This window comes from Natrix helvetica (assembly GCF_964273705.1).
Source record: "Natrix helvetica genome assembly, chromosome: 3".
In the NCBI taxonomy this organism is placed as follows: Eukaryota; Metazoa; Chordata; class Lepidosauria; order Squamata; family Natricidae; genus Natrix; species Natrix helvetica.
In genome coordinates, this window is record NC_138549.1 from 91,820,619 (window position 1) to 91,841,336 (window position 20,718).

General features: G+C 35.7%; 1 protein-coding gene across 1 annotated transcript in view; it reads left to right on the forward strand.

Annotated features, from left to right (window-relative positions):
* The window catches only part of COL24A1 (collagen type XXIV alpha 1 chain), a 158,989-nt gene extending 138,499 nt beyond the window's left edge, over nt 1-20,490 (forward strand). The window contains exons 52-60 of the mRNA XM_081948002.1: nt 2,330-2,383; nt 5,203-5,238; nt 11,624-11,659; nt 11,757-11,783; nt 12,523-12,588; nt 13,771-13,939; nt 15,483-15,592; nt 16,935-17,150; nt 19,476-20,490. Coding sequence (XP_081804128.1) covers nt 2,330-2,383; nt 5,203-5,238; nt 11,624-11,659; nt 11,757-11,783; nt 12,523-12,588; nt 13,771-13,939; nt 15,483-15,592; nt 16,935-17,150; nt 19,476-19,622 — 861 coding nt within the window. The 3' untranslated portion in view covers nt 19,623-20,490. The remainder of the gene's footprint in view (nt 1-2,329; nt 2,384-5,202; nt 5,239-11,623; nt 11,660-11,756; nt 11,784-12,522; nt 12,589-13,770; nt 13,940-15,482; nt 15,593-16,934; nt 17,151-19,475) is intronic.
* The last annotated feature ends 228 nt before the right edge of the window (nt 20,491-20,718 follow it).

Genomic DNA, 20,718 nt, shown 5'->3' on the forward strand with positions numbered 1-20,718 from the left:
TGATTGTTGGTCTGGTATTAATCATGGTGTTAATCCTTGTTTATATGGGTATTGATTGCTGGCAAGGTATTTTTGGTCTTTTTGTTTCCTTTTTAATTTTTTGTTTTCTCTTATGAATGATATGTAAATGTTGCTTATGTGCTTATTGATGGCTGATTGGTCAGAGTTCCATGCTTCCAGGAATTCTTTACCAGTTTCTGGATTTAGTCAAGCTCAGAGAGCACCGAGGACTCCACGAGCTACAAATATTATCTTCTCGAACTTAATTAGCTGACCAAATTTCATATTTGGAAAAAAAAAACATTAGTTCTGGCCACCAGATGGCAATGTCTACTAGAATTTTTAAAAAAGTTGTAATACTTCAAACAGCTGATGAAGGCCATTAAATGGGCAATTTCTGCTGATCAGAGTTGAGACTCTCCAAAGAAAAGTGAGAAAACATTCAGATAAAGCTCTGTAAAAATCAGTCTTCTCAGTATGTTTAAAACCAAAATAAACAATCACAGTCATTTTAAAATTATGGGCACCTGAACCACACACCCCTATTTCAAGATAAATTGCTAAAAATGCTGTCTTAGATATCGGTAAGATATAGGTATACAACTTTTTAATCTATCTTTTGAATCTGATTGTATTTTTTTAAATAGTTTAGCATGACCAAAATTTTATGTTTGCCTTTCTACAGTTGCTCTTTCTCTACCATCAGAGTTTAATTCTTGCAGATACCACATGAGAGTGTTCTTCACAAGTCAAACTTTAGCTGCCATTATTGTCACCGGCATAGGTCTTGTAGGACTGTGAAGTAGCAGGAGGTTGATTGGCATTCAAGAGTTAGTCCAATAAAAGGACACTCCTGAATCAGTTGGTGTAAACGTAAAGCGGTCCATCTGTCCTGAGAAGCTTCTCCTTTCTGCTATTGAACTCGGACATAATTAAGACAACATTTTAGTAACTCTGTACATGAACTAGGTTCCAAATCTAATTCCATTTATCAGGAAACAATTACATGAGGGACATATATGAAGCAAGTTACATTGCACAAAATAAGGTAATCTTGAATATCATAATTAGTCTCAGAATTACACATCTTACACTCACTACATTCCTTATCTTAAGCTGTTAGGAAAATCTGATTGGAGTGAGCAGATGGCCTTTACTGGCTCCTTCTTGCCTCTTTAATCATGGTTTCCCAAAATACTTCACTTGGAAATAAATCTTTCAATGTTTCTCCCAGGTCGTTCAGACCTTCTCAGTTAAGATCCACCCACCATTAGTTCAGATCCATCAAAGTTTTTCTACCTCTTTCATATGTACACATATTACCATGCTTAGCAGATAAGATCCCTGGTGATGCAGTGGTTGGGATGCAGTATTGCAGGCTAATTCAGCCCACAGCCAAGAGGTCAATCCTGACTAAGGTTGACTCAGATTTCCATCTTTTCAAGGTCGCTACAATGAGGACCCAGATGGTTGAGGCAATATGCTGAAGTTGTAAACTGCTCAGAGAGTTCTATAAAGCACTATAGAGCAATATATAAGTATAAGCGCTATTGCTATATAACTTTGAGCTTTTCCCAAACAATTATTAGTAATGAATTTATCATTAAGAAAAAAAAAGTTTTTGTTACATAGACCAAGTCTTTTCCTGCTGAACAAAATATACTTGGCCTCCTCCTTGAATATTTTACATAGTCGTTAAAACTTTATTAGACTAGGACTAATCTTAGTTTTTAGTATTCGTTTTATACATTTACTTCTGATTGTTTTACTGATTTTTTTTTATTTTTTTTAAATTTTAGGGAGAACTGGACTGTAGAGTTAGACAGCAATATCCTAATAAAGTAGTACATATCTTTATCTTTGCAATCAAGGCAAATATTTGAGTAAAAGAAATAATCAAAATAACTTTATAAAATTGTATTATTTTTGTTTTGTAAAGCAATATAACTTCGTTAGAAAAAATTAGTGGTGATCTTTCTTGTTTACTTAAATTACAGCTTGCAGCATAATAACATGAGATTTCTGTTAATCTAAACACAAAATGTTTACATGAAATGTAATACTTGCTTGCTGTTTTAAATAAACAGAAGTCAAATTCCTTTACCTTTAATACATGATTCAAAATTTCATAAAAGCCTCCCTGAAATGCAAAGCAAAATATGAAAATAAAAATGAGTTAAACTACATTTGCATTGTACCTTTATCTTGTACCCAGAATATATATGTTCGGTAATGGAATGTAAATAAAAGTATGATATAACATGAAGTTTACATAAGAACATTTGCATTCAGTCATTGCTCTACAAATTATTTACCTTTTGGTTTTTAGGGAAACCCAGGCCCTGTAGGTTACGAAGGTATTGTTGGTCCAGCTGGCAAAACTGTAAGTGCGGCTCATCACAGTTTTAAACCTCCCTTTGTTTTTTATTCCTACATGTAATGCTTTCTCTATGTTTTTCCTAAGATACGTTGTCCTTAGTTCATAAACATTTTTGATGCCAAGGAATATTTATTTAAAAAGTTGAAATATATGGAAATTATATTAACTGTTCTAAAAATCAGCTAAGTGTTTATTTTTAGCAGGAAAAAATACACATGTATAAATCTGTTCTATAGGAGAGTCCTAATTATAAGCATGAAGGCTACTTTTCATTTTTGTTTTATGCTTTGGATGGTACTGAACCATCTTGGAGTTGGGATCTTGGAGTTCTAGTGGACAACCATTTAAATATGAGCCAGCAGTGTGTAGCAGCTGCCAAAAAAGCCAACACAGTTCTAGGCTGCATAAATAGAGGGAAAGAATCAAGATCACGTGAAGTGTTAATACCACTTTATAATGCCTTGGTAAGGCCACACGTGGAATACTGCATTCAGTTCTGGTCGCCACGATGTAAAAAAGATGTGGAGACTGTAGAAAGAGTGCAGAGAAGAGCAACAAAGATGATTAGGGGACTGGAGACTAAAACATATGAAGAACGGTTGCAGGAACTGGGTATGTTTAGCTTAAGAGAAAGAAGGACTAGGGGAGACATGATAGCAGTGTTCCAATATCTCAAGGGTTGCCACAAAGAAGAGGGAGTCAAGCTATTCTCCAAGGCACCTGAGGACAGAACAAGAAGCAATGGGTGGAATCTAATCAAGGAGAGAAGCAACTTAGAACTGAGGAGAAACTTCCTGACAGTGAGAACAATTAATCAGTGGAACAGCTTGCCTCCAGAAGTTGTGAATGCCCCAACACTGGAAGTCTTTAAGAAGATGTTGGATAGCCATTTGTCTGGAACGGTATAGGGTTTCCTGCCTAGGCAGGGGGTTGGACTAGAAGACCTCCAAGGTCCCTTCCAACTCTACTATTGTATTGTATTGAACTGAACCATTCAGATATATCCTTAATAAACTGAAAATTATTTGTGTAATTTATATACATAACATTTTAATTAACCATATATTCAATGTAACAAAACATAACAGGACAATGTTAAAATAATTGTCCTGTTATGTTTTGTTACATTGAATATATGGTTAATTGGAATATGAATCCCCAAATCAGAAGCTACTGGGAAAAGCCAGTTTGGTTTAGGGGTAAGGCACTGGGCTAGAAATCAGGAGACTGTGAGTTCTAATTCTGCTTTAGACATGAAAGCCTGGTGGCTGACTTTGAGCTAGTTATTCTTTAGTCTATAGTCTATGAACTATAGAAAATATCACTAACAAAAATGTTGAAGAAAAACCAGTTTATTTCAAGAGTAATGGCTAACCTAATAGCACATAATCATAATGGAAAACATGGTAGAGCCTAACCGACTGGAAAAATATCCATGTATATCCCAATATCCTTGCCACCTAAAAAGCCCCTTGGTGAGGCTAGTAACATCATCAGATTATTAAAACATTTTGTTTATCACACAGACTGTTAAATAATTTAATTATTATTAAATAATTCTCTGGAATTTGTAATGCAGACATCAACGGTACATGAAACAAGAATTGTGAAATGTACAAAGTCGATTCAAAAAGGCAGGAATACTTGTGATCACACTGTGAATATTCAGTGGATAGTTTGAGAATGACTTCTGATTTGTTTTATTGATTAGACTATAATTATGTAGACTACAACAAATCATATATATTCCTTAAAAACATGAGGGTATCAGGCAGGCCACCTCATCAGTTTGCTTAAAAATTTGTATGATGACCAGACAGCAGCACTTAGATCAGAATATGGAGCATCTAAATGCTTCAGCATTGAAACTGGAATTCACCAAGGTTGTATATTTTCCCCATATTTATTTAGCTTATCTACTATTTCAGAGAACAAATATGACAGATCTAGCTTATTTTAAAACTGGCAATTTTGTATTGTCAAAACATGGTTTTCCCAAGTGTAATATATAGCTGTAAAAATATTAGAAACTGAACAAAGAATAACGGATGTCTTTGAATGTATTAATGTTATTCAATTGATGCCCTTCTCACATTAATGACTCTAAGCACTAAACATAGGTAAAAAAGCAATATAATAATACCAAATAAAAATACATGAAAAAAGAACTGTAGTGTTAGAGAAAATTGTTGACAATTCAGTCACAAAAGAAGAACTCAATACAAACTCTAGAGCCCTCACTACAAGCATTAGTAATGACATTCAAGCTTAAATACATTGGACATAGAATGTGAAGTCAAGGATTGTTGAAAAAGACTGATACTTAGAAAAATAAAAGACAATCACCAAAATAGCTAACAGAAGCAGTTATTGGCAGCCGAAGCCTGATAATATGATGGGTCCCAAGAGTTGGAAGTGTCTCAATGGCTGAACAATTTTGTTTAACTTTCTTTGTAATTATTATGATTTACCATAAATTTGTACTAAACATACAGTAGGTGAAATACAGCAAACAGAATTATACTGAGCTATAAACTGAATTAAGACACACATTTTAAAAACACAAAGGTTTATTTAAAAAAACATGCTATGTAAAATTCCTTGGAAGCTTTTATTAGTTGAGCTATAGTATAATACTCTAACTTTTTACAAAGTTATTAATTTTTATCCAGTAAAAAAGTAAATGCCTTTCTGTGAATATTCATACAGCTGAATTAATGTTGATGCATTTCTTCATGTAAGTGCATGAAGTACATCTCAGTGTGATTGAAAGCAAATGATGGAAGATATAAAAGATTAATGTAATTACATTTTTTTCCCAGGGACACAGAGGAGAAAAGGGATCCAGAGGTGAAATTGTAAGTGAAAGCAGTATTCATTCCTTGTGGAGAATTAGGTATATATGTAAGGGTGTTGAGCAAAGCACTGAAATATGTTTTCAGATTATATAAGAGATCATACTGCTGTGGTTCTAAATTGTCTCTTGGCTGGCTGATATTTTGTATTAGTATATGGTCTCCTGTCTAGCAGTGTTGGCTCACCAAAGCAAAGTGGATGCACAACAGGTGGTATGCATGTTATTAGTATGGTAGGATGACTTTTTTGTTTTTATTTAGTGTAAGCAAACTTTTAAACAAAAAGATTGGACTGATTTATTTACCGCTGCATGGCTGACTGGTTGGCTGGCTTTGTATATCACTGTAGTCATTATCAACTCTGAGTGGTATATGTACCCAGTATCCAGGCATCATAGTTGAATAGTTAAAATGTCTTCTCTGTACTTTCTGGTGATGGTGTGTCCTGTGCAAAAGAATACAGAACAAGCCCATTTCTATCAAGAGCACATTAGACAGGCCAATAAAATTTACTTACTCTTGTTTAGAAAAGTCACAGAGATGGAGCAGAGATTTTTTTGCATTACATTTTTATATTGCAACTCATGAAAAGAAAGAAACCTAGGAAATGTATAATATATTGTACAAAGTCAGACTATTGGTTCTTAAGTGAATATATTAGTACCAGCTATACATTTTTAGATTCCTGGAACTGACAGATGGTGGAATTTTTTGAGGATAAAGCATGTATATCCCACAATAATATTACAGGATCCAATCTGGTCAATCACCAAGACCAGAGGTTTTGTCTTGTAAGCTTTCGGACTCATGCAGGAGCCCATTTTCATCCAAACATCTAAAAAGCCACTTACAACAGGCATTGCAAATGCACACAGGCACACAGAACAGCACACACTCTGCTAGAGAGAAGTTCCCTGAAGATGGGGTCCAGTATGAGTCTGAAAGCTCAGAAGACAAAACCTCTCGTCCCAGTTACTGACCCAGATTGGATCCTGTATAAAGTCTATACTCTATGAGTTGTAGGCCTTCCTGCTAATAACTCCACTAGCTTTGTGAATGGGAAACATGTTTCTATTTATGCAGAAATAGTCTAAAATGCTACATTCTGCCTAATTCCTGTGAATATGTAAGTGGCTCCTACTTTGTCCAGAAAACCTTAGAAATGTCTAAAGAGATTAAATATCTCTAACGTAAACATTAAACTTCCAATTTCCAGGTTTCTTAACTGAAGCCATAAAAAAGTAAAAGTAAAAAATCTGCCTTTAATTCCAATGCCTGTTCTGACCCTTACTGCAATCATTTTATTAGACAAATGGTTGGTTGACTGTCGGATTGCAGTATTATTAAATCACTCAATCCAAAGATTAAGAGTAGTCCATCAGTACACAAAATGTAAACTATTTATCGGGGTACAATACAATTCTCATAATAATCAAAATGTCTTCAGTGTGCTGCAAGCCAATATAAAACAGCAGAGAAGGTGTTGGGACTATGCAGCTAATTGGGTAAGTTGTGGCCAATTATTCACTCTCACTAGCTCAAACCTATGGGGATACATGAGACAAGATCCCTACATGATCTCTTAGAAGAAAGGGTGAGCTATCATTGGAGTATATGCACAAATAAATTACAAAGAATTTTGGAATGCGTAAGTATGAAATCAGCATATGCTTGGTGCTCATCCCAACGTTTTAGGCCAACGCAGATGAAGTAACTTTATTGATATCTGTTTATTATTATATCTTTTATGGACAAATAATGCTTTTTTTTTTCATATGTCACATCTGTCACCTTCCATTCTAAATGTTGGACGTTGATAATTAGTTGACAACAAAGCAAACTTTACATGCTTTTAATATATTAATGTTTAATATAATTTTTACTGAAGAAATTTTGACAAGAAAAAAGCAATACAAATATTAAAAAGAAACAAAAAATAAGGACTAATATAAATAAGGAAGAAAATGGAAAAAGAAAATTTCAAAAAGATAAAAGCAGGTTCCAATCTTTTTTATAATGATCATAAATACATTTGTATTTTAACCTGTCTTTTAAAGTTACACCATAATTTCCTTCTTTACATATACTATCCTTTCTGATTTTTAAACCCCCTAAAGCTCATTTTTCACTTTTTCCATAAGGAATTTCCTATCAGATATTAGATATTATCAATAATGTTTTCCCATGCAAGATAAAACTAGAAATATTAACCATGTTCAGACTCATGGCAACTTTCATAACAAGCACTGGTCCTGCTAAATACTATTTTCTAGTCCTGATGAGACCAGACAGTCCTATGGCTTAAGCCCATTATTGTCAGTTGTATTTCTTTCTACTACACGTATATAAGACTGGAGCTTTAGGCATTTCATTTTATTGTTCTTGTTCAGTGTCTAAAGATACTTTTGTTGTTTATCTGCTGAACTACATTAAATTACTCTGACATAAACTCCTAACCTTGCTAATGGTATTTCCAGTGAGCTGCAGGGGAAAATCCGCATCAGTATGATTTAATCTTCTGGTCATGGCAATTAGATGCTTTCTTCCATCTTGACATTCTTTGCATGAGATTTGTCAGAGAAGAATTATAAATAAATTCTTGGCAGCACAAAGCAATTTGTTTAGCCTTCACAAGAGCAAAAAAAAATTATTTCCAATTATGTTGAAAATCATTAAGAGAATTTCATTCAGTTCTGTACTACATCTGATTATATTATTTTGAGGATGGGGGGAAAGATTTCCTAGCCCCTGTTGTTATTTACTTTGGAACAAGTTTTTTTTTCTTAAAGAGGTGTAGAAAAGTATTTGCTAAACAGTTTCCATTTCTTTCTATGAATTGATAAGCAATCAAAGAACATTTCTTATGTAGGGTGAGAATGAAAGCAATTTGGAACTTGTGCTCCCACAAGTCAGCCATCTTTAGGAACTGAGAATATTTAGTTCAGGCTCAGCTGTGATAAACTTATGGTTGCCCAATCCAGAATAAAAAGAATGTAACACAATTAAAGTAAAGCATAATTGCTGCCTGTAGAAGCATATGAAAAAATTGTAGGGCTTTGTCCTAACAATCAAATGAGCGGTGTATGGAAATTCTTAGTCATCCAGGTGATGGTTGTCCGAAAGATGCTTTCAGCACTTTTTTCTTATCCAAGGAGCTTCTTCAGTTCTCAGTTCAGTTCTTCAGAACTGAAGAAGCTTCTTGGATTAACAGCGAAATGTCTTCAAGGAAAAACAAAGAAAATCCAGTTAGCTTTTGAAAAGCATATTTGGGACAATTAAATGAATTATTGAAGTAGTATTATCTTCATAATTATGTTCTTAAAAGAAATTCATATTTTAATTCTTTCAGCAACAATTTTCATTTTGGTCCTTGCAGAATTTAAGCAGATTTATAAGAGCAATCCTGCATGTAACAGGGAAATATTGTAAACTTAGGTTAATACAGCGGTTCTCAAATAGTGGGGCGCGCCCCCCTGGGGGGGCGCGAGGCTCCGTAAAGGGGGGCGCGAAGGCTCCCTTTCCATCTGGGTGCAACGGCGGCGAAGGCGTGGGCGAGGCATAATATATCCCGCCTGGAAGTGGCAGCACTTCGGACTGTAGATTTTCATTGGAGCCGCGGGCTGGAGCTGTGCAAGAAGCCTGCTCGGGCGGGGGTGGGAGGGAGGGAAGCATGGGACCGCCCGTCTTCGCCACCGCGTAGCTCGCCTCCCCGCCAGCAGCTCCACTGCCAGCATTCCATCTGGAAGCGGAAGCGCAACAGCCGCTGTTGGGGAAGGGACAAAGGGGCGGCGGTCGCCCGATCTTGCCACCGCCACCCCTTCGCCCCTGGTAACGGCGACTGTTGTGCTGCTGCTTCCAGCTGGGATGCTGGAGGAGCTGCTGGCAGGGAGGGAGGGAAGAAGGGGAGGAGGGAGTAAGGATAGACAAGCAAGAGGGAAAGAGGAAAGAAAGCAGGAGGGCAGAAGGGAGGTGGAAGGAAGGAAAGAAAAGCAGACACGCCGGAGGGAAAGAGGAAAGAAGGCAAGCAGGCAGGAAGGAGGCAGAAGGAAGGAGGGAAGAATGGAACTGGAAGGGAGGCAGGGAAGGAGGGAGGGAGAAAGGAAGGATAGGAGGATAGGGAAAGAGGAAAGAAGGCAGGCAGGCAGAAGGGAGGGAGGTGCAAGGAAGGAAGAAAGCATAGATAAGCAGGAGGGAAAGAAGGCAGGCAGGCAGGGGGAAAGAGGAAGGAGGGAACTGGAAGGGAGGCAGGAAGGAAGGGAAGGAGGAAGGGAGGGTGGAAGGAAGGATAGACAAGTAAGAGGGAAAGAGGAAAGAAAGCATGTGACTACGGTGGGAGACGAGGAAAGACCGGTGTGCTATGTTATGCAGAGGTGTACTTATAACAATTTTATAGACAAATGATACTATTTACAGTCGCGCGGGGGGGGGGGGCGCGAAATGTTTTCTTCTTCCTAGGGGGGGCATGACAGAAAATAATTGAGAAGCACTGGGTTAATACATGCAGCAGTCTGACGTTGGAATTTGAAAAGTAAGAACATTTATCAGTGGAGTCTCTGAATTCCTGCATGTTCTACATTTTATATTATTAAGTATACTACTAAGTTTATTCCTTTTATGGCTCTGCTAAGCTAATAAAATGCAACATTGAAAGAAGCCTGCTATTACTTCTTTGCAAACATATTTTTACCTCAGGATCGCTTGATTTTTTCTTTCACCCCACATTTTAACAGGGAAATTGTCGTCTTTCTACCCTCAACTCAGAGCTTCACTAAAAAGCAATAGTTGGCATAAGGTCTGATTTCAGAGAAGGTAGTTACTCTGAAATTTGTTTATTTCCATTATCATCCTTACAGTACAACATTCCCCTATACCTTCCAACAATGAGTATACCATTGAGAGAACAGAAGGACCACATTAGGGACACATTGTCATAAGAAAAATCTATGTAGTCATGAGTTATGAGTTCACACTGAACGGCACACAATCAATTAATCATGTCTCCCAGAGCTATTTTTTTTAAATTTTAGAGATGGGTAAAATTTTGGATTAAATGCAAAATTAATGCAACCAAAGAAAAAACCAAAGTTCCCTCTCTGACCCTAGAGCTCAGCTTTTGAAAAAGATCCCTTGTTCTTTCTCATCCTGACTACACAATTGCTTTTCTGAGGAAGATATTAAAATGTCAGCTACATTCAGCTCTTGAAGAAAGAGCTGGTTTTAAAAGGAAAGACTAATCATTTAAAGGCATCCTGTTTTGACATAAACATGACATCCTAGTGGTTTCAAAAGTGCTTTTTCAAAAGGCAACTGGACTTATTTTTTTTTCTTGAGGAAGAAGACATTTTGCTTCTAATGCAAGAATCTTCATACGTTCTGCCTGAATGGTTGGATGCGGTGGTGGAAGGATTAGTTCTGGCAGGACATATGAGTGGATTTATTTATTACAACCCAGTACATATTTTATGTAATGACTTAACTTGTGCAACATTTTTAGGCTTTTTAATAAAAGTCTTTAAGTACCTGTTTATCTACTATATAAGAGGCAGTTTGGTGTAGTGGTTTAAGGCACCGGGCTAGAAACTGGGAAACTCTTGAGTTCTAGTCCCACCTTGGCCATAAAGCCAGTAGGGTGACCTTGGGATAGACACTTTCTTTCAGCCCTAGAAAAGAAGCAATGACAAACCACTTCTGGAAAAACTTAAGAAAAGTGCAGGGACTTCTCCAGGTGGTCTCCAAGAATTGGATACAATTTAATAGAAGAAAAAAAAAGTACTATGCACAGTATGAGTACAGCACAATTACTCAAATCTGACATTATTTCAACAGCAATGCAAATTCAATTGTTTAGGAAGCTTGTATATTTGGGAAGTATTTGTCCTTCTGTAGGCAATAAATGTTATCTTCTGTAAAATAGATTTGCAGACAGTTGTATCTGACAGCTGTATTAGTTAAGCACTATAATAAATTAAGGATGTAGTGCATGGAATTGTTTTAGAGTAACATTTTAACTGACTGGGGATTATGCAAAATGTTTACTGTCTGTGTCTCTGATATAATTTAATTACTCAATTGTAAATGACCTCCAAATATATACAAGGAAAGAAAAATAAAAGAATATTACTTATCCAGTCTTATTGGGTTGCTATCTTTTAGAAGGGATTGTAGATTTTAAAACAGCAATACAGAATAGCTTTAAAATACACAATACATAACTTTCAGGAACTTAGATAAATGGCCTACAGTGTATTGAGAAATAGCTCCTATTTAATTCGGCCCATTTACATTTACTTAATATTTGAATTGAGTTATATTTAATTACAAAGTAATACATGAAGATTTAAAGTAATCTTACTGAGACATTTTTATTATCTCTTTTTTTTTCATTCAGGGCCCTCAAGGACCCCGCGGTCGTCCAGGTCTGCCTGTAAGAAATCAAAATACTATCAAAAGACATGATTATATATCGCCCAATTTATATAACATACAGTCTTGTAAACTCTCTTTTTCCCTTTTATTTCTAGGGTCCACCAGGAGCACCTGGACCAAGAGTAAGATCCATTTATTTATTAGAATAACTTTATCACTGGGTAATAAAGTGGAAGGATACAAATCTAACCTTCGAAGCTTTTTTCTACAGTCACCATTTAAATGGAAATGATTTAATCCTGCTATAGTTCTGCTTCCATTTTCATTATCTTAAAAGCCACCCAGAGTCTTTTTGATATGATATGGCTGACAAATACATTTAATAAATAAATAAATATGGTCATTGCACAGATAACATGTAGAACAACATCTCTGCAAATCTTCTTGAAAATACAACTGATTTAATTCAAGGAAATGTACAGTCACTACACAAATTGCCAGTTCAAAATATATCCATGATTAGTGACACCATTTCTTGTTTTTCATATTTCTTGTTACTTTTATAAAATGGCTAATTTTATGTGCCTTTATAATACTTAAATCATGAAAAATATACATTTCTTCTGCTTATCCTGTATTTGAAATAATTATTCTTATGAAATACAAATACCCATTTTTATAATTTCCCATCATCACTTTAATATCTCAAGCACTTTTCTGAAGCCTTTGCAGTTGAGCACTGCCAATTTTCTTGAGTGCCCTGGAGCTTAGTTAAAGCATCAAATGTAAATAATACAATGAGAATTTGATGTTCTTGCATACCTAATAACTGTTCTTAATTATGTAGAAAGCTATGTGATTGATTTTTGAATTTTTTTTGCCAATGATATTACTAATAAGAAACATTTTGATTTTATGCAGAAACAAATAGACATGAGTGCCACTATTCAAGCCTTGCTTGAATCAAATGCTGCCTTAGAAATGGAGGTAACAATATTTGCATATTGAAACTGATAAATTATACATATTGGAATAACATTTCAAGAATAAGATATGCATAATTTTAAAGGCTTTATTACAGATTTTCAAACATTATATTTGTAGTGAAAAGCATTGAATGGCAAACTAAAAAAGGATATACGAGCCTTTTAGTCTAAATGCTTAAGACATCATATAACTGTTTTAACATCAAATTATTTAGGTTGGTGTAAACAAAACAAAAAGAGATGATATGACTTCATCTCACAAGGAAATAATATAGCATTGGGACACTTTAATATAGAAAAGGATTAAACAGGGATTGGAACCAAACATGATATAGCAAAAATAATAGAATTATAAAAATGGAAGGACCTACTTAGGTCAATCCACATGCTTCCTCCATGAAGGGAGCCAAATTAAATCAACTTTGCAGATAGTTACCCAGCTCTTCTTGAACACATCTAACAAGTGTAAACTTATCACCAGTCTGAATAATTATTTCCACTATCAAATTGCTCTTTGACAAATTTAGAAGATTTTTCTAACGTTCAATGAGAATTTGTTTTCTGTCACTTGATGTCCATTATTCTGTAGATTGCACATTAGTAAGATACTAATCTTACTAAAAGATGTCCACTATGTAATTAAAGAATGTTAACTTTTCCATTCTTTTCATCTCATAAAACTTAATTTCTAATCCCCTGATCATCTATATTACTCTTCTTTGACTCTGTTCCAGTTTGTCTGATGCCTTCAGGCATGGTGCCCAAGACTATTGGCAAATGAATATTTGGACAACAGGGGTGGGGGAAGTGGGGTTATCGTTCAACCAATACAAAGTTAAAATATTACCGTATTTCTGGTAATCTGGGAAATGATAGTTATATTGAGCTAAATTATATTTGTCTTTTTTACAACCATAGCTTATGCTGACACATATTCAGCAAATAATCAATTGCTATAGCAAGATTTTTTTAAAAACATTACCAAGTCAGATCCAATTATGACAAATATTCAAAACCTTTTATATGAGGCATACCATTTCCCATCATTTAGCTTATTTTTCTTCAGTATTTGTCATAAATCAGAAACTCCAGATTTTCAATTATAGGTAGAATTTAGATTGGTAATTGACTATGTCCCAATACATTGACATTTCTTTGCAATAATTTTTTTTTCCTTTGGCAGAATTATCAGAACACTGAAGTGACTTTCTTAGACCATAGTGCCAAAATATTCAAAACACTACATTATCTGAGCAATTTACTCCATAGCATCAAAAACCCGTTGGGAACCCGAGATAATCCAGCACGTATCTGCAGAGATTTGCTGAACTGTGAACGTAAAGTATCTAATGGTAGGTTTCCAATGACATTAAAAATTAAATAAGTCTTAAACTTTATACAGCATTTGCTTTGTTTAGAATTCACAGCAACTGAACTCTTGGTTTTTTATTATAGAATTGTCTATTTTGTATTAGATTCATATATTGTTTTATTTCAGATGCTATGGCCAAAATTGCCTAGCTTGTACATGCAAAATTTAATCTGTAAAAGATATATACAGTATATACCTCCTTTATAATCTAGCTGGTTTGAATTTGCTGGCCTAAAATACTGCTTGTAAATCCAAAGGACTCTTCTGTTCTCAAAGTTTCCAATTCTATAATTGTATGAATTCTTCTGCCAATGTTGTGAAATCAGGAAACATACACACAAATAAGAATATTCTCATTATTAACACAAGATATTTGTAGTTTCTTTGACTACAGTTACAGAAATAATAATTACAAAGAAAAATGAATACTATAGAGTCCTTATATCTTTTTCTTACAACTCAATTAGAGGTAGTTGAGCCACAGTACAGTTTTAGGTAGTCCTCGGATTACAGCAGCAAATTGGGCCAAGGCCTGCTGTTACTAAGCACTATGGTCGTAAAGCACTATGTCACATGATCACATTGCTTGGTGACAACAGTCCAGGGAGTCCCAGTTGCCTTCGAAACATCAAGAGCCATGGATAGGTCATTAAGGAGCAGCAAGAGACCCACATGTGCATGCAAACACCGGAAGGTCAAGGGAAGGAGGGTGAGAGTGTAAGTGCAGGGTAGGCGGATATGGGTGTAAATTCAGCAATGTTGAGGGGAGGAGAATGTGGGTGTGTCCAAGAGCAGAGATCAAGAAGAGGAGGATGTGATATGCAGGTAGGTGATTTATCAAAACGAGTGGTGAAATTTTCTGCTAGCTTCCACATTTACTTTGGTTGTGGGAAGCTGATAGGGAAGGTAGCAAATGGCTATCAATGACCACGGGACACTGTGGAGTGCAGTGCCATTGTAACTTTGGTCACTGAGTGAGTGATCGGTAATCAAAGACTAACTGTATATCTAACTCTCTTCTTTCTCCCCTATTTTTGGAATCTGAAAACATGTAAGGCAGTGATGGCTAACCTTTTTGTTGTTGCGTGCCCAAAGCGCATGTGCACACCCATAATGCAATGCATACTCAACAACAACACCGTGCTCCCCCCACATACGCACATGACCCCGTGCTTCCCCGCACATGGGAACCCCCCTTGCTCACCTGTACATGCATACACGAGCCCCACATGTATGTGTGACCCCTGCAAATGTGTGCGCATCTTTCGTGCACCCTGCGCATGCACGGCAGAGACTCAAAAAACAGCTGGCCAGCAGGAGGCTCAAGCTATGCTGGAGGGCTCTGCCCGCAGAGAGTACACTGCATGCCACCTGTGGCATATGTGCCATAGGTTCACCATCATGGATATAAGAGCAAAAGAAAACTTAAGACTGAAGATTTTTCTGTTTAAGAAACTAGGGTTTTCACAGGTGAAAAACATATTTTATAATTTTATTCTTCCTTTTATTTTCTCAACTGACAGGAAAATATTGGATTGATCCAAATATTGGATGCCCCTCAGATGCTATTGAGGTTTTTTGCAACTTCACTGCTGGTGGCCAGACATGTTTATCTCCTGTATCAGTCACAAAGGTAAATCATTTCTGCAACAACCATACATTTGTCTTCTTTCTGCAGTTTTATTTATTTATAAAAGTTGGAATTTTCCTGTGGAATTTGGCTGGCCAATCATTAAAAATATCTTCCCTTTTGCATATTTTGCAATATCCCTGCATATTTACAAAACAAATGAACCTATTTCTCATAGGTAGAGGCACTAACACATAGGAAACTATGTAATAAGGGCCTCTTGCAATGGAACATTTGATCATGAATTAAATACAAGTTCTTAGTTAAAGAAAGAAAGGGGCAAGCTATGATTTATAGCAGTGAGGGCAAACCTTTTCAGCACCAGGTGTATGCCAATACGTTCTGTGCATGGGGGGTGTTCGTCTGGACCGCCACGCAGAGAGGAGCTGCCGAGGGGGCATGCGCGCACTGGAAAATGATCATCTGGTTTCTGGTGTGCATACGTGTTGGCCAGAAAATCTTCCAGTTATTGGCACACATGTGTGCACATGCTGGAAAATGGAAGACCAGCTCTTCCAGTTTCCGGCACTGCGACACGCACAAAGGCCAGCTGATCATTGCGTGTGCATGTGTGCCAGAAACCCGGAAGAGGAACATGCGATGCCTTGCGTGCCAGGCAGCATGGCCCTGCGTGCCACTTTGGTCATGCGTGCCATAGGTTTGCCATCACGGATTTATAGCATAGTCATCAATTATGTCAATGTATATAACCCATCAGTCCTATGCATTCTTACTCAGAAATAATATGTAGAGAATTGTTAAAAATTTGCAAGGTTAGATAAGGGCCTTATCATGCTTCAAAGTTACATGGAGAACAAAACCTTATTTATTGCTAGCATAGTGGTGCTATTATTTAATAATTTTTGTTTCCTGTGTGTATCACATTTCCTAAAACATTTAGTGAACTTAGTGGAAACAAAGAGGAAAAACAAGATAAAAATGGCCTTTAAAAAAATAAAGTCTGATTCTCAGTATTGTTCTGAAATTGATGGCTTTGTAGTTGAAGAACCATTAGAAATTCAAGCCAAATGTCAAAGTAAGGGCCTAAACAAGGTCCATATGGAAACAACAACTTGAAAAGCAAAGTATGCAGTGTTGTTTTTTCCATCCCCATTATGTAATCTTCCTCCTCATATTTATATTGTGTAAATCCGGTTTTGTAAGAAAAGGAAGGAATATGCTTATGGTGCCTGAACAATTTAACAGATTAAATACCAATAGTTTGTTATTGCAATGGAATTTTGAATGAATAATTATATATTAAATATATCTAAACTGTCATTATGATTTGTGGTTATGAACTGCCACCATATTTTCTATAATAATGTTTATTTTTGTTAAATAGTTGGAATTTAGCATTGGAAAAGTACAGATGAACTTCCTTCATTTACTTAGTTCAGAAGCAACCCACACTATTACAGTTCATTGCCTAAATACCCCAGTGTGGAAAACGAATGAACTACATGATCAGAAACCTTCCCTGATCTTCAAAGGATGGAATGGTGATATTTTTGAAGCAAACACGCTGCTTGAGCCAAAGGTTCTTATGGATGAATGCATGGTAAGCCATATGTACGGTAGTCATTACTGAAAATGTTAATACAAAGAATACTTTCTAATTTTCTCATATATGCATTTTGGCCACAAACGAAATGGATTTCATTTCTTAAACATCCAACTAAAAATGTTAAATGTCTATATTATAAATTATAATGAATTCAGAAAATCATAAAAACTGAGATTAACACTAAAGATTAGGTATGATTTAAAATTTGGATATTCTTAAACAGAAGCCTAACATGCTGTATCCATAGGCTGCTTAACTTTTGCAGCCTAAGTTGGACAGATTGATTCCAATGTGCTAGATATATTAGGATTCCATTTTCTGTTATACATTCAAAAGTTTTGTAGACATTTGCATTCTCTAATTCTACAAGGGAACAAGAGGTGAGCAAGAATGCAGATCTGATTCTTTTATACCAGCTCATAATTTTTTCTGCCCAAATTCATAATCGCCATGAACTCCTATGCTACCCAAGATGAAGACAAACAGAAAATAATGTTTTAAAAATAAAAGTTATTTTGTTTTAAATTAAAATGCTCATGGCTAGTCGTGGAAACTTGGAAGAGCTCATTTTTTCCAATGAGTATTGAATCACCTCTGATTTATGAACAAAATGTACTCCAAATACTTCTCTTTTTTTGGTAATTCTTACGAATCTCAGTTTGCAGATAGATGGCAGGATGACAAGTCCCAAAAGAACAGAAAGCTATGCAGTGGAAGTGGAAGTAAATGAAGTAGATATAAATATTTTTCTTCCAATACTTAGCTTTCCAATAGTGATTGCATTTATTTATTACATTTATATTCCGGTTCTCCCAGGTAGCTTAGAATGCTGTTTATAAGGAGCATGATTTGACTGTCATTTATAAAACCTGGAGATTACAGAAAACAAGTGAAAAGGGGAGTGTATTTAAAAATGGGCTTTTTTATTGAGAGTGTTGATGCCTGCAAATCAGTTTGGCTTCCTGGCAAACACCTGAACCACCAGGGCATGCAGTTTTCAAAAGTGGTCTTCCATAACCTTCTTTTTAGAGCTGAAAATGATTGACCCAAACTCACCCAACTGGCTTCATGCCAAGGTAGGACTAGCATTCATGGTTTCCCAGTATCTAGGCTAGTTCTTTAAACATTACACTGAACTGCTAAATAATGTTATCTCAAATAGTAAAAGAAATCCCAGTTTCCCTTTTAAAACTTTGCAACAACTCCTTCTCCACATATTTTTTAATTACTTCCATATACAAGTGGTCCTCAACTTACAAGTTCATTTAGTGACTGTTCAAAGTTACAACGGCAATGAAAAAAGTGACTGATTACTGTTTTTCATCAATCTGCAGCATTCCCATGACCATGTGATCTAAATTCAGACACTTGGCAACTGACTCATATTTATGACACGTGATCCCCTTTTGTGACCTTCTGACAAGCAAAGTAAAAGGGGAAATCAGAGTCACTTAACAAACATGTTACCAACTTAATACCTGCAGTGATTCACGTATGGCAAGAAAAGTCATAAAATGGGGCAAAACTCACTTAACAAATTCTCACTTAGCAACATAAATTTTGGGATCAATTGTGGTTGTAAGTCAAGGACCACCTGTAGCGTGACTTCACTCTCATTGTATCACTGTGCTATGGCCCTTACCTTCCCCCTCAAATTTTAAGCGGGGACTCCACTAAATGTTGCCCACTATATCGTATTTTTTTAAAAAATGCACATTTCTTGTAGTTTCTGCACATTTTCCACAACAGTGAAAAAAGTATAATGAGCCATTTTAGGTCAGCAGCATCAAAATCCAGAAGATTTTGGTTGTGTTACTTTTAACATGAAACAATATTCCAAGCAATTCCTGTGTAGTGAATCAGGAAAGGCAAGGATGTCATTCTCTCCCTTCAGGATCTCCATATCCCTCTAGTCCTATTTTGCCTGCTGCCTTCACTTCCCTCTTTTTCTTCAGCTATGATTGCTGCTGATGTCCTTAAGCAGAGTATTCTAGCTTTCCCATACCATGCACTTCCCTGCCTCCCCTCAGCCTCTGCTTTTGCCATTGGCTTTATCCAATTCTTTTCCCCCATCAATTTCTGCCTGGAACAACAACATTTTAGTTTTTAACTAAATGAAAACATATTTTCAAATCAGATCAAAACATCTAAAACAGTATTTTGTTAAAACACTCTTTCCAAAATCATTGTTTATGCACATAAGTATGCACAGAACATCTGCATATCTTTGGTGATAATTATTGCTTCTTTCTTGATTTTCCCTGTAAAGATCAAACAGAATTAAAATCTTGTATGATTTTAAGTTTTCTTTTATTGCAGATTCAAGATGGCAACTGGCACAAAACCCAGTTTTTTTTCCACACTCAAGACACAAATCAACTACCAGTTGTTCAGGTTCATCCATTTTCTCATCTCAATCAGGGACAACAGCGCTACATAGAAAGTGGCTTGGTGTGCTTTCTCTAGGATCTTGACTAAACCTCTTCATATCGCCATATACAGAACACAAGAAATAATTACAAAACTGTGGAACAATTTGTACAGCAACATGCTGGTGAATTCTTTAAAGCATCTCAGGAAGAAAAAGACTTCCTCCTATGAAGGAGAAATGGCTTTAAAAAACTTTTGACAACATTAATAAAATATTTAATTTTTGGTTGGTGCTTTTTATGATATTCTCTGAACCAAAGAATATACATGTATGGAAATTCTTCTTGATTTTATTATCAGCACTGTCCAGGACACCTTAAAGAAAGATGGAAGAATGCAGTAAAATGGAGCAGTATGGTTTCTGCTCCCAAATGTGCAATAGCTTATGTTATACTGACAATGAGTTACGCCGCCATAAAATCCCTTAAACACTTTAGTTGAATGATGGTCCTTTTCGGACACAAACATCTTCACAGATGACCCACTACCTCTTTTGTGTTTCCTGTTTGTGTGGCCTGGCGCTCCATATATAACATAAAGTGTTATTTTTTCTTTACTTTTTTTTTTAGGCTGTATGTGCTGGTTACATCAAAGAAACTCTTCATTGTAAAATTGTGTCTTAAAAATATTTGGTCACATAGTTCATGATAACTGAAAACATTAATTTATGTGAAAATCTTGTTTTGAAAATATTTCTGTAACATGAAATGGATGGGACAGACATATCTGGTGCTTATAAAAAGAACAGAATTTTGTACTTGTAGAAGGACTACGTACAATGATCTTTAAAGATGTTAACTTTCCAGGGCAATCTATAATTATATCTTGTGTAAATATTTTGTAACTGTTGAAAATCTTAATACAGCATATATTTAAATGGCTATTAAATTATACTCTTAAATAAGTCACTTTGAAAATGATGTGCTTTTGTGCCAAAAGTTTATTTTTTTAAAAAGAATTTTATTGATTTTTAAACATTTATGGGAAAGGGTAAGTGGATATACAAAAATTTTTGGCAACTCCATCGTGCTAGAAGTAGAAATCTCTCCAATTCTCACAACTTTTACAGAAAAAAAAACAAAAGATAAAAGATAAGCAGAAACAGCATCTTATTATACATTGTATCAATGTG